Genomic DNA, 13,984 nt, shown 5'->3' with positions numbered 1-13,984 from the left:
CTCAGACTCCAGCAGAGACCGGTCCACCGTGGACAGACCCAGATCCTCCAACAGAGACCGGTCCACTGTGGACAGACCCAGATCCTCCAACAGAGACCGGTCCACTGTGGACAGACCCAGATCCTCCAGCAGAGACCGGTCCACCGTGGACAGACCCAGATCCTCCAGCAGAGACCGGTCCACCGTGGACAGACCCAGATCCTCCAGCAGAGACCGGTCCACCGTGGACAGACCCAGATCCTCCAACAGAGACCGGTCCACTGTGGACAGACCCAGATCCTCCAGCAGAGACCGGTCCACCGTGGACAGACCCAGATGCTCCAGCAGAGACCGGTCCACCGTGGACAGACCCAGATCCTCCAGCACCAACACCACGCTGCTGGAGACCCAGGACGTATTGCTGGACCCGCTGGAGGGAAGGGAGGCACGGGAGAACCAGAACCGGAACCAGGACTGAGAGGGTCAGACTGTCAGACTTGCTGCAGTAACATGAGAGGTTTTCTAAAGGGACTCTGGTGCTCAGAGACACTACCACTGTAGTCCACTGGGACTGTCTTTTCTTTCAGGAACTGGACATACAAACGACTCGTATCGTGATGTGAAGGTTGTGACTCTCTCACATATTCTTCACTTTGAAAATGTATCTTAAGAGGAAGGAGCTCATCTCCAAACATCATTACAGGGATGGACCCAGAATTGCTTGCTTTCATGTGCAGCAGTAAAATATATCAGCTCCACATCTGGCAGGAACACACAGCAGCAGATCTTCTTCTCTTTCTTCATGAGAACCCTCTGACCTGCAACAACACGTCTGAGGTTCAGGATGAGTTTTCTCCGAGGCCGAGCTCAGCGAAACCAGAGATTCCACTTAATCAACGGCTGTGCTTCCAAAAACAGGGAAAATATGACACAATGCCATTTTCATAATTATAACAACGTCATCAGAGGAGAGGAGAGGCGGCGTTGGTACGGTTGGTAGTGTGTCCTGTGAAATCCAGCCAGGTAATCAGTGAGATTGATTCCCTGAACCGGAGCGAGAACCATTTCTCCCTCAGACTCTCCAGGAATGATTCATCTCATCGCCGCCGTCCAATCACGGTGAGTGCACGCCGAGTATTACTGCAAGATCAGCATCTTTCAGGCCGAGCACAGTCCTCCAGAGCGACTCCGCTTCCAACCGAGAAACAAGCGAACGCGTGCCAGGAGGAGGCTCACAGGCTGGAGCACTAAGCACTCATCACGACTGCACAGAGCTTCCCATGTGGCTCGTCTTCTAGGAGTGAGGACACAAAGATTGTCACTACCTTCCCTCAAGGACACTTCAACCCCATTCTCTAATAAAACTCAGTGGATCACAGAGAACATGCTGTAATGCAAACAAGGATCCGAACAGACTGAAGGTGAAGATCTAGAAATAGGACTCGTCTGTCAGCAGAATAAAAAACACAGAAACCTTCTTCAGTTTCATCCTCATAAGTACACTATGAGATACTATAATATATACTAGAATATATACTAGATGTGTAATACTGGAAATAATCGTTGAGAAGCAGATAAATTACTTCAACAATCACGTGACTTTCCATCACTGGGGCTTAACGAGCCGTCAACACACTTTCTCAGATATCGCATTTTAAATTATAATGCTGTTAATTCTATATTCTATATTTGTATGCACTATATATCTGGAACAAACTCCCAGAATCCTCTTCTGATTGGTTGGTACTCGTTTGAGTGTGTTGCTGATGGAAGCTTGTTCACGATCTAAACTCAGACGTGAACCTCTTCTTTCTGGTAAAGCGCTCTCGTATGTAATTATAATGTCCTGATTCTTTTTAAATGTTGCCCATATGGATGGAATCAATGTACAGACTTGGAATTGCTGTTAGAGTGAAAACAAAGGAATTGTGCTCAGAAGTTACGAGTCTCGAGTCTTTGTGGCGATTAGTCCCGCCCACCCTGCCCTGTGATTGGACGGTTGGGTAAAAAGTAAACCGAAGTTAAATATTTTTCAACTTTCAGCACCCAGAAAGAAACAACAATAACGACAAGTGAAAAGAGATGCGACCTGAGAGCAACTATTTAATACCACTGACAGGAACGGTCTTTGTAAACTCGTTGAGTTTTCTCCTCTCAAGCTGAATCGGGCCTCGAGGGCTCTGTGGCATCACGACGGTCCGTTCAACCCGCCCGACATGCGTGACAAATATTCCATCATTGCTCTGCTAGCGTGGGGCTGTTCCCCTTCACTCTGTGACCACATGGAGTCTCTCCCGTGACTCAGCTCTGCAGATCAGTCAGAGGAGCCGGAGAGAGAACGCTTGATGTTCATGTAGAGTCAGAGACACCAGCACTCACCGGCACCATTCACCAGATTGGGCTTTTAAACAATCGGCAAACACGTCACCGTTTATCAAACCAAAAGCTGTGAAAACAGACTTTATCGTCAGAGTTTCATCTTATGCCCACAACTAGAGCTGCCGGTTGCTATGGAAAGCTTTACAGCCTCAGCACAGGCTGGGGAGTCAAACCCAGCGGTTAATCAATGACAGTCTTCAAACACAGACGCACATACCAGAGGGAGATACGGGGCTGCTTTGAGAGGAGGAGGAGGTCTGGCCCTGTATTCCCATCATGTGGCGAACGAGCGTCTGAAAGGTTGGAAGGAGTGATCACATGTTGGAAGCAGCCTGACGCCGGCGAGCTGCCACGATGGGGTTGCTCACAGCGTCTTCATCACACGGACCAGATGCAGCCTCCAGCAGGCCGTCAGCTGCTGGTGGACGCTCTCCACGGTAACGTGTCCGAGGCTTGTCCGAGCAGATGTTCCTCCCCCTCCCCCCACCACCATCATCCCTCTCCTCCTTTTGTCAGAACAACTAAAGCCAACCTCCTGCTGTGCAACACGCTTCCAGAGGCAGATGGCTGCAGGTCTGAGCATCAATAAACACGACACCAGACTGATCTACACGTGGTTGAGAGGAAGCTGCATTGCTGGATCGCTCAGCACGACTTCCAAAGTGTTTCAGTTGGAGTATTGTTGGTGCGTGCCTGCAGCAGGTTTTTATTTCTGTCAGTCGGGAACCTAAAGTTAGGTTTAGGAAGAACATCATTGTTGGGCTTAAAATAAGTGAAGTCAACTTAGGTTTAGGCAACTAAAGAAAGACCTCATTGTTGGGTACAAAATAAATGTTGTGTTTAGAACCAATGTTTTGAAGGAGCCTCGAAGGCCTCGTGGCGGTTCGTCCTGTTTGGACCCGTCTACAGTCAGAGGTTGCTCTCGATATAGAACACCACGTCAATAGAACACCACGTCATGAACTGACTGGTGCTCGGCTACGTGGATGCGTTTGATTCGTGTTTACATCGTGAAAAAAGATCCTTATTGACTTTCCTTTTTATTGTTTCCATGCGAGCGAGCTGTCGGTTCAAGAGCGCTAAGATCTGAATTCGGCATCGCCAAAACAAATAAACTCCATTAAAGATAAATTCAACTGATTTTTTTCTCCCAAATTCTCTCAAGACATCGCGACAATATTGTTTGTGTTCATTATTCTGAGAACTGAATTGAGGAAGTCACTGGTCAGGTCTCTGAGTTCTTCTTCTGAAGCAGATTGAGGTCCACGTCCAACACCTTCCTTCAGTAAAGTCTTTGTCAATGTTTATATGAAACACGGTGTTTCCACTGATGGTTTTAGTCCCCGGCTTCATCTAAACGCACATTAAAGTGAAAGAATAAACTGAATGTTTCACTTTTGATAAGAAGTGAATCTTCTCGATGAAACTTTCTTGAGGGAAACGTTTCATTGAAACTCAAGGACTTCAATGAAAGCACCACGCGAGCTCGTTCCCCTTTACATGCACCACATGTTCAGGAACCACAAACATCCTCATCACACACGGGTGAACATCAGAGGCACCAGATATGGTCGGCAGCGAGGAGCTCGGCACAAAGGCCTCCGCTGTCTCTCTCCGTGCCCCTCGGTTCTATTCCAGTTGGCAGCTCCGGTTAGGTCACATCGGCAACCAGGAATAGCAGCGTAACAGTAGACAGACACAGGGTCCGTCATGCCAGGCTGCATGGGGGGTCTGCTGATCTGGCAGACTTGTATACGTCTGTAGTCTATAAACAGAAGTCACATGGAGGCAGGGGGAGTGAGCACTGAGAGCTGGAGACAGCAGGTGTGAGGAGACAAACCAAAGTGCGTTCAAAAGACTCGCAGTTTAAAGTCTCCACGCTTTCAGAGGAAATGTCTTTCATTGAAGTGACTTCAACAAACTGGGAAATGTCAGAAAGAAGCGGCATGAAAACCAGCCCGAGGCAGCTCTCTGTGTAAGGAACATCCATGTGTGCGATGTGCTGACACAGCTCGCTGCCACCCAGCGCGTGCATTCCAGTGGACGAGCAGCGCGTGGAGAGCAGCCACTAGAAGCACATTCTTTAAATCCTCGAGTCACCGATGTTTGGTGGATGTGTGCCGAAGTGAACAATGACTCCTCGTGAACCTCAGAGAGCCAGAAGTAACATTCTATCACGTGTAGTTTACCGACTTGCGAGCACAACGTCACATCCCGCGCGAGTATAAACGCAGTTTGGTGCGAGTGACTGCAAGAAACAAGCGATGCGAGAACGTGCGTTTTACAACTAATGTCCACAATCTGCTGCCTGCTCACATAGTGATCCCACAAACAGCTCGCAGACCCCGCAGTCTGTAATCCATCTACCGGCTAGTGCTGCAGGCAAACACCAGAGAAACCCTCCACGCACTTAAAACACTTACTTTAACTCCTGCGCACGAGCCTCCTCTCGCCCTCCGTGCTGCTCATCGCGTCTGCTCCTTCAAAGTAAAGCCACGTGTTCCCCTTTCTCTCTCCTGCGGGTTTATTGAGGCGCGTGCATGACGCGCTTTTGTTATGATAATCCTTCTTCTTTACGCCAGAGACTCTTTAATGTATGCTGCAGATATGCGAGAGCTCACAGAAGAGACGCGGTCTGTTTGCCCCACTTGTTAAGAACGCGGGTCCACGGAAGCGTTGGTGTATTCCAGTTCATTAAGAATTTAAAAGAGAAAGAAAACACAGCGCGGGTTTCTTTAAGTCATTGTTGTGTCCATTGTCTCTCAGTGAAGACGCGATCAGGAGGAAACAGCTGGTTCTGTCCAGAGAGCGAGAGAGAGTCGGGACTGTCAGGGAGGAGGAGGAGGAGGAGGAGGGGGGGGGGGGGGAGGAGGAGGGGGAGGAGGAGATCCTGAGTCAGAGCTGTGCAATGAAGGAGGAACTTAACTGATCAATAAAGTGTATTGATCATCATCATCATGTCAGAACGTCCTCAGGATAATGACTTACTCTCCTCTTTAAACACACACTGCCACTTTAATAGCATACTTGTCTTAACGTACTCTTTATTTATTTATTTGTTCATCACATTTTACTGTTAATTGTCATATTTTCTATTTTTAAATGACGTCTCTTACTGTTGCACACTGTTTATTGTCTCGCACCAATCCCGAACATGCCTTGCATGTGTAACGTATTTCACAATAAAAGGTTTCTGATTCTGATTCGATAATATTTACACAAACTGCCACATCAATAGAGCCGCCACAAGGTGTGTCTCTCTCTCTCTTATCCTTTTATCACTAAAAGAACAAAGGTGAGATATTACCATATGTCAAAGCCATATAAATACACATTAAAGGAAGTATTCAGTGTTCCCTGGAGGCACAAATATTAGGATAGTGTGTGTGTGTGTGTGTGTGTGTGTGTGTGTGTGTGTGTGTGTGTGTGTGTGTGTGTGTGTGTGTGTGTGTGTGTGTGTGTGTGTGTGTGTCACTTATCTTGACTTTAGACAGAGTAAATGTGTAACAGAAAGACAAATTAAGAACCTGTTCCTGTGTAGAACCGGGTTCCGGGCGGCATACCTCTCACCTCACAGCAATAGTCTGCATGCTAGCGATTAGCATCTGCAACTAGCAATTAGCATTAGTGCTAGCAATTAGCAGAAGCGTGAACAGTAATATAAAAAAACCAGTAAAGTCTGGCTAAATTGTGAAAGGTTTTTTATATGTTCTGCAGCTGTAGCATTAAAGCTAGCTAACTAACTAGCCAGTTAGCTAGCTAACTAGCCAGCCGCTAACTGAGTAGAATGAAACTTAATGCTTCGTTCACACACAGCGTACAGGAAAACACAGAGAGGCGAAGTCCCGCCCCTTTTTACTGTGTCCCCCAATGGGACCTTATTTTGGCGACAGACTAATGACATCACGATGACATCACAGTGTTTCCATGGGCCCTAATGAAGCTTCTCCACTGCAGCAGAAGTCCATATATATACAACTTTCACAGGCTGAGTCATTGGTGACTGAATTTAATGTTTAAAAATGGTGGAGTGCACCTTTAAACTTTCTAAGTAATTAAAAAATATGTGAAATATCTTGTTTATTGCTCTGTAAATGGGTTTTAGAAGTGTGTCCCTCAACTGGCTCGTCTTAACGTCCGCCTCTCTTCCCCGTTGTTGTTCCTTTAAACATTTATCCCTCTAAAACATCAGCTCATCCCCCTTTGAACTAACCGGATTCGTCTTTTTTCATCACGAGCCCTTCATTGTTGGGATTTCCCTCCATTTCATTTGTGCTGCAAATCCAAACTGATTACCGCTTTTCATTTCACAACAACGCCGACGTGTCGCCGCTCGACCGACGCCGTCGCTCGACTACTTATTTGCAAAGTCAAAGAAAAACAAACGGCATTACATCAGCAGCTATCTGACTACGATGCATCCTCTACTTTACTCAGTGTACCGTCTCATGGTGAGTTTAATGTTGTGCAACCAGTCACTTCCTGTTCTTCTGATCCTGACACATGAACTCTGGTTTACCCTCACACGCCTCCTCCAACCTGAAGCCCCCTCTGGGGCTAAAGCGGGATCCATGGGGTAAATATAGCCCCCCCCCGCCCTGTCCCCGCTCAGGTTACCCGGCCAGAGTCCAGGTTGAAATACCAAAAGACAAGAGCGGACAACGCTGACGGACGACACACACTTCTTCTTCTGCATTCTCTCTAGTGTCCACCAGGGGGCGACTCCTCTGGTTGTATAGAAGTCTATAGAAAATGACTCTACTTCTCTCTTGATTTATTACCTCAGTAAACATTGTAAACATGAGTTTATGTCTCAATCTCTAGTTTCAAGTCTTCTTCAATACAGCATGATGTTCATTTAGTACATTATGCTCCATTTAGAGTCACACAGACCATAAAGCAGGGGATGCTTTAGGGCGGGGCTACACAGTGATTGACAGGTCTCCACCACTCCTCCACGGCATCGGCGGTATAGGCGGTCTATATTTAACCATGTACGTCGGTTTAATACTGAACTCTGTAGAAACCTGAGTAGATTCTGACATCAACCAAACATTTACATGTTGGTAACAGTTGTAATTCAACGTTTATAGTTTTTGAAGTCGTCTGGATGTTCTGGGGAAAATAATTACATTTTTGCTGACAACATATTCTCGATGACGTTATCTGTAAAAGATGAATTATCGTCTTATAAGGAGAATTATGACCGGAGGGTGTGATGACACAGCAGCAGAGGAAGGAGTTCACATCCTGTGAGTTATGATGAGTCGTGTCCCTTTAACTTACTCACATTCAACGCTGGACTTCCTCTGAAGGTAAACTTCTATGAATGTCCATGACTACAGTAGAGGCTACAGTTCTACTTCCTGTCCGATTGGTTGAAGCAGCGCTGGGATGAAAAGATGTAACTGATACAACATTTAGAGTTTCTTTCAGATGAAAGGCTTTGTTTTTCTGGTGTTTTAGGAAATCTCTTCTTTGGGGAGTAAAGTATGACGTACTTACATACATACAGACGGATCTTTAGACCTTTTGACCAACTCTTCCTTTACCTTCAAAATAACAATACCAGCGGATCATGTTCACGAAATTCTCAGCAGCGATCAATCTAAGCTCCACTCAGTGTGAAGCAAATTGAAAATCAATGCGTCTCTCCCTCTGGTTTCTTCAATATCTGCATGCTTGAGCTTGTTAGCTCGTTAACACAGCAGCCTCGGGCCGTTCTTAAATCGATCGGCTGTTTAAAAAGCATTTTATCGACCAGACCGGCTGGTTGAACGCTGTAAAAAATGTTGTTTCATGTGATGTTTGTTTGGAGAAAATGTGATCAAAGTAAAGTGCTGCAGAGACCCGTCCAGTATCACGGGACAGGTGTGAGACCTGGTTCCTTATGGACAGGTGTGAGACCTGGTTCCTTATGGACAGGTGTGAGACCTGGTTCCTTATGGACAGGTGTGAGACCTGGTTCCTCAGGGACAGGTGTGAGACCTGGTTCCTTATGGACAGGTGTGAGACCTGGTTCCTCAGGGACAGGTGTGAGACCTGGTTCCTCAGGGACAGGTGTGAGACCTGGTTCCTTATGGACAGGTGTGAGACCTGGTTCCTCAGGGACAGGTGTGAGACCTGGTTCCTCAGGGACAGGTGTGAGACCTGGTTCCTTATGGACAGGTGTGAGACCTGGTTCCTTATGGACAGGTGTGAGACCTGGTTCCTTATGGACAGGTGTGAGACCTGGTTCCTCAGGGACAGGTGTGAGACCTGGTTCCTTAGGGACAGGTGTGAGACCTGGTTCCTTAGGGACAGGTGTGAGACCTGGTTCCTCAGGGACAGGTGTGAGACCTGGTTCCTTATGGACAGGTGTGAGACCTGGTTCCTTAGGGACAGGTGTGAGACCTGGTTCCTTACATACAGGTGTGAGACCTGGTTCCTTAGAGACAGGTGTGAGACCTGGTTCCTCAGGGACAGGTGTGAGACCTGGTTCCTCAGGGACAGGTGTGAGACCTGGTTTCTTAGAGACAGGTGTGAGACCTGGTTCCTTACATACAGGTGTGAGACCTGGTTCCTTAGGGACAGGTGTGAGACCTGGTTCCTTAGGGACAGGTGTGAGACCTGGTTCCTTAGAGACAGGTGTGAGACCTGGTTCCTTAGAGACAGGTGTGAGACCTGGTTCCTCAGGGACAGGTGTGAGACCTGGTTCCTCAGGGACAGGTGTGAGACCTGGTTCCTCAGGGACAGGTGTGAGACCTGGTTCCTTAGGGACAGGTGTGAGACCTGGTTCCTTAGGGACAGGTGTGAGACCTGGTTCCTTAGGGACAGGTGTGAGACCTGGTTCCTTAGAGACAGGTGTGAGACCTGGTTCCTTAGAGACAGGTGTGAGACCTGGTTCCTCAGGGACAGGTGTGAGACCTGGTTCCTTAGGGACAGGTGTGAGACCTGGTTCCTTAGAGACAGGTGTGAGACCTGGTTCCTCAGGGACAGGTGTGAGACCTGGTTCCTTAGGGACAGGTGTGAGACCTGGTTCCTTAGGGACAGGTGTGAGACCTGGTTCCTTAGAGACAGGTGTGAGACCTGGTTCCTCAGGGACAGGTGTGAGACCTGGTTCCTCAGGGACAGGTTCCTTACCTTGTGACAGGCGGACCGGCTGAGAGACCCGGAGCCCGTCGATGGCACAGAGGTTCCCACAGGGGTGCAGCGTGATGACCCCCGACCTGTTCTCGATGTAGCAGTGCTGGGCCGCCACTCCGAGGCCCTGGATGTTGACGTCCATGGAGCCGTGACCCAGAGTGGTCCGTCCTGTGGGGGGGGGGGGGGGGGGTTAACATCTGATGTGGTCGACCGCTGATGATGTAACACAAGGAGCTCATAAGGAGTTAGGAAGGACTGGATTCTTGTGCTGTCTCTCCATGATAACGGTAGAATAACTAAGCTGTTGTATTGATGACTATGTTATGTTTGACTGATGATCAGTTACAGCATATTTTAGGAAAATATTACCAGTAAATAAAAATATACATCATATTACTGAGAGGTCTCTGAGAGCTGCGAGGTGAAACTGGAGCGGCCATGTTGGACAGACAGACGTCTCTTAGCCGTTACATTGCTCGAGCCACGAGAGTGAACTTAGCATGAAGCTAACTGGTGTGTCGTGTCTCACCCTCAGGTAGCGGCAGCAGGGTGATGGCGGTACTCAGGCGTCCACTACCAAGACTGACCAGGTGGGGGCGCTCTGCCTGGAACTTCAGCCCCTTCCCGGTCTCGTTCAGGTCCAGAGGAGTGCTCTGGATACAGAAGTCAAAGGTCAAAAGCAGTCAAAAGCATCAGAGGAGCATCAGAGGAGCATCAGAGGAGCATCAGAGGCTCCTCTCTGAGGGGTCGTCTCCATCCACACACACTGGAGGGAGGAATCTGTTCTGACTCCCTCGTCTCCCCCTCTGCACTCGGCACAACGAGAGGGGGATGGGGGGGAGGGATGTCGTCATGGCAACAGCACTTTCCGCAATTAAGAAAACACGATTCTCTTCGAGACAACAAAGACATGAAGACGATTCTGCTTCTTAGTCTTCTTCGTTAATGTGAAGTGAATGTCTCATCATGAAATGAATTACTGCTGTTGAGCATGTTGAATTAATACAGTGAATATAATGTACTGGAGGAGGTATGAAGGTTTTTGGCTTAATAATATGCCGTTTTCCATCATGTTTGGCTACGATCACGCCCAAAAAGCTTAAAGACTAAACTTACTGAAGTTAAATAATTATATTATTTCACACATCACAGCCTTCATTTGAAGACTAAATTATTCTGGCAATGTTTTGCTCTGTACATCTTCTGTACATCAAAAGAGGCGATTCGGAAAACTTTGAAATACTTTAAATACTTTAACTTGTTGACAAATAAAACAGCTGTGATGAAGAGTTCCATTTTTTACAAAAAGGTCTTGAACACTGTTCTCAGGTCTCAGGACCCCGTCTGTTCATCAGGTGACCCTGTGCAAGATCACGGGCAGAAACCAAGATGGCTTCACACACACACACACACACACACACACACACACTCACACACATTCACCTGTAACACCTGGTGGCTTTGTCGTCCACACTCGGGCATGTTCCTGTTCAGGCGGTCCATGTCCACTGAGCTGTCCACGGCTCCCTGAGACACATGAAGATCCTGAGGAGGAAGTGACATCATGATGTTACAGAGGAACAAGAGGCAGCAGCGACGACAACGGTTTGTTACAGCATCCAGATGTTGTGCGTTTTGGTGTTTTTGTGGTCAGAAATGTTCTCATGTTTAGTGGCATTCCCCCTCCCCACTGCCTCCACACAGAGTGGTGTGTGTGTGTGTGTGTGATTCATGCTGTCAGCACACACACACACAGATGGTAGACAGTATTTAGCAACACACTCTGAGGAAGTGAAACACTTAAAACACGCACACGCTTAAATCTCTTGGTAGTTCACACATTCACTGGAAATCCGACACCTTGGCTGAGCTCTTGTCTCTCAATCTTTATGAAAACACTCACACACACACACACACACACTCACACACACACACACACACACTCACCGTGCCCAAATCCCATACATTCCTCCCTCCTTACTCATTTTCTGGGGTATTTCCATCAAGTCAGCGCTGAACAAATGTCTATAAATATGTCCCGTGTCTGTGTTGGTGCACGTGTTAAATGGACAGACTCTGCAGAAAGGAGGAATGTGAAGAAGTCATGATGGGAGCTGTGAGGAGGTTGGAGAACACTTGATTATAGCAATCACTGAGGTTCAGAGGACCCCGAGTCATTCGCATGCATGAGATGTTGAGCAGCGGGGATGCGCTCTGCAGAAGCAAACACTGCAGCAGCATCGTATTCGCTCTCCTGACAGACACGAGGAATGATATTCAGCCTCAAACAGCCAGAAAATAAGAAACAACTGCTGAGAATATATTATCTGCAATGAGGAACTCCAGAAGGAGACAGAACTACGACAGTGTTTCTCCCTTCAGGTTCCATTCTCGTGAGAGTTCAACCACCTCATAAGGTTCACCTGTCCTTTGTAATAATTACCTTTCTCCACTTGTCCAGCACATGCACAGCCTCCATGGCAAACAGCTGCTGCCGGCCACTGGCTCAATCCTCTCGGTGTGAACTTGATTGACCAGCACACCTCTGAGACGAGACCGTCTCTTTGTCCTGATCTCACTTCTTTGTCTTTGCTCTAACTCCCGTTTCAGGAGGTGGACCTGTTGCTGCTTGCTCCGCTACACTGAGACCTACATTCCTGACTGGCAGCAACAAAAAGTCCCAGATAACAGAGACCTGCATGTGTTTACGTGACGATGAAAAGAGAGGAGGAGGAGGAGGAGGAGGAGGAGGAGAAGAAGAAGAAGGAAAGAGGAAGGGAAGAAAGGAGAGTGGTGAGTGAAGTTTGACAAAAATAAAGCTTAGAATAAAAGTGGTGAAAGAGGAAGGAGGAGCTCTGTAGATGCATCACAATGCTTCCACTACAAACACACTCGTATTATACAATATGCTCATTTGTTTATTTCCTGCAGAAAGACAAGAAAAGCTGAGCGATTAAAGGCTCACTGGAGCTTTACGTCACGCTCTTACTGCAGCAACACGTCAGTCCTGAAATGACTTGTTCGATACAAATTATTTAGTAATTGTCGCTGTTTGACATTTAGTAAATTAGCTTCCTTGAAACAGATTTTGTATGAATGACTGCATGTGCTCTGTGTCTCAGTGACACTTTGCAGACGACTACTGAAGTTGAACTGTGACAAGTGAGATTTTAAGTTCATGCATCAAAGTCCTCTGAGACTATTGAGGTGCTGCTTACATTCATCATGGGTGGAATGATAAACGGGGCCTAAAACTTCAAGTCCAGTCAAGTTTCCACTGCTGCTCAAACTGCTGCCAGGAGTCAGACGTGCAGAATCACATCAGTTCATTCGGCCTGAACCAAATTCACGGGATTCAATCAAACACATGCCAAGTGTTTCTTTAAGTGCCTGTGTAACAAATCATCTGGCAGGTCAGGTCAGGTTAAAGAATCAGAGCATCTATTGACTCCACACAGCTCTCAACATGGCGACGGCTGAGCCAGCAGCTTGCAGCGGATGGTGCTAACAGCTAACAGCGCTCACAACAGCAACAGTGCTGACAGAGCTAACAGTGCTAACAGAGCTAACAGTGCTGACAGAGCTAACAGTGCTGACAGAGTTAACAGAGCTAACAGAGCTAACAGTGCTGACAGAGCTAACAGTGCTAACAGCTAACAGCGCTCACAACAGCAACAGTGCTGACAGAGCTAACAGTGCTAACAGCTAATAGCGCTCGCTCACAACAGCAACAGTGCTAACAGAGCTAACAGTGCTGACAGTGCTAACAGCGCTGACAGAGCTAACAGCGGTGACAGTGCAACGTATTCTCACACAACTGTTTGATATCCTACGAAAAGTTACTCCTCGTTTTTTATGTTTTCTTACAAAAGACGAGCCACACGTGAACACTTACTGTAAGTTCGTTCCATGAATACAATGTTTTCAAAATGAACTTCGTGAGGAAACTCAGGTTCAGGCAACAATCTACTAGATTTTGGAAAAGATAGACCAGCGTATACTTTACATAGATGAATATTTGATGTATTGATGTTCTGAATGTCGTATAGAACCTTTAACATTAAAAATAAAACGTAGCAGTCTTGCTTTTGAAAATGTGAACGTGAGCAAATTAGCTAACGATCTAGCCTCTCTGACCTTCTAACCTCAAACTAGCCATCTAAGTAAGCTAGCTTTGTTTTCTATTCATATTTACTCTTTAAAGTTCCTTCTTTGCCGTTAAATGACACTTTCTAAACTCCCACATTGCCTGTGCGTATATTTGTGTGTTCTCACCACATCAAAGGCCGTTTCTCTCAGACTGAGGGAGGACGTCGGCAGCTTTCCTTTCTCTCAGATCCAGAAACTCACTGGAAAACACAAAGAAGTCCATTTCCCCCCCTCTCTCCCCCCCCCCCCCCCTCATGCCAGGGCAGAAAGGCCGCCATTGTTTCCTGTCGGGCCGGCATGGATCTCTCCTCACACATGAGGGAATCTTGCTTTATTATTGTTATTAATTGAA

At 47.2% G+C, this 13,984-nt stretch overlaps 1 protein-coding gene across 8 annotated transcripts in view; it reads right to left on the bottom strand.

The window, feature by feature from the left end:
- phldb1b (pleckstrin homology-like domain, family B, member 1b) overlaps nt 1–13,984 on the bottom strand; it is a 73,400-nt gene that overhangs the window by 47,184 nt on the left and 12,232 nt on the right. For 6 of the 8 annotated variants that reach the window (XM_079272038.1, XM_079272042.1, XM_079272043.1 and 3 more), the window contains exons 1-4: nt 11,927–12,028; nt 10,927–11,028; nt 10,013–10,136; nt 9,481–9,651 (exon numbers count right to left, since the gene is read on the bottom strand). In XM_079272038.1, coding sequence (XP_079128164.1) covers nt 9,481–9,651; nt 10,013–10,136; nt 10,927–11,028; nt 11,927–11,962 — 433 coding nt within the window. In that variant the 5' untranslated portion in view covers nt 11,963–12,028. Of the gene's footprint in view, nt 1–4,781; nt 5,108–9,480; nt 9,652–10,012; nt 10,137–10,926; nt 11,029–11,926; nt 12,029–13,984 lie in introns of those variants that run through there. The other 2 variants (XM_079272040.1, XM_079272045.1) reach the window with 2 other exon arrangements.

This window comes from Melanostigma gelatinosum (assembly GCF_949748355.1).
Source record: "Melanostigma gelatinosum genome assembly, chromosome: 7".
NCBI classification, from domain to species: domain Eukaryota; kingdom Metazoa; phylum Chordata; class Actinopteri; order Perciformes; family Zoarcidae; genus Melanostigma; species Melanostigma gelatinosum.
Note: the sequence above shows the minus strand (reverse complement) of the source record. Positions and strands in the feature narration are given on the sequence as shown.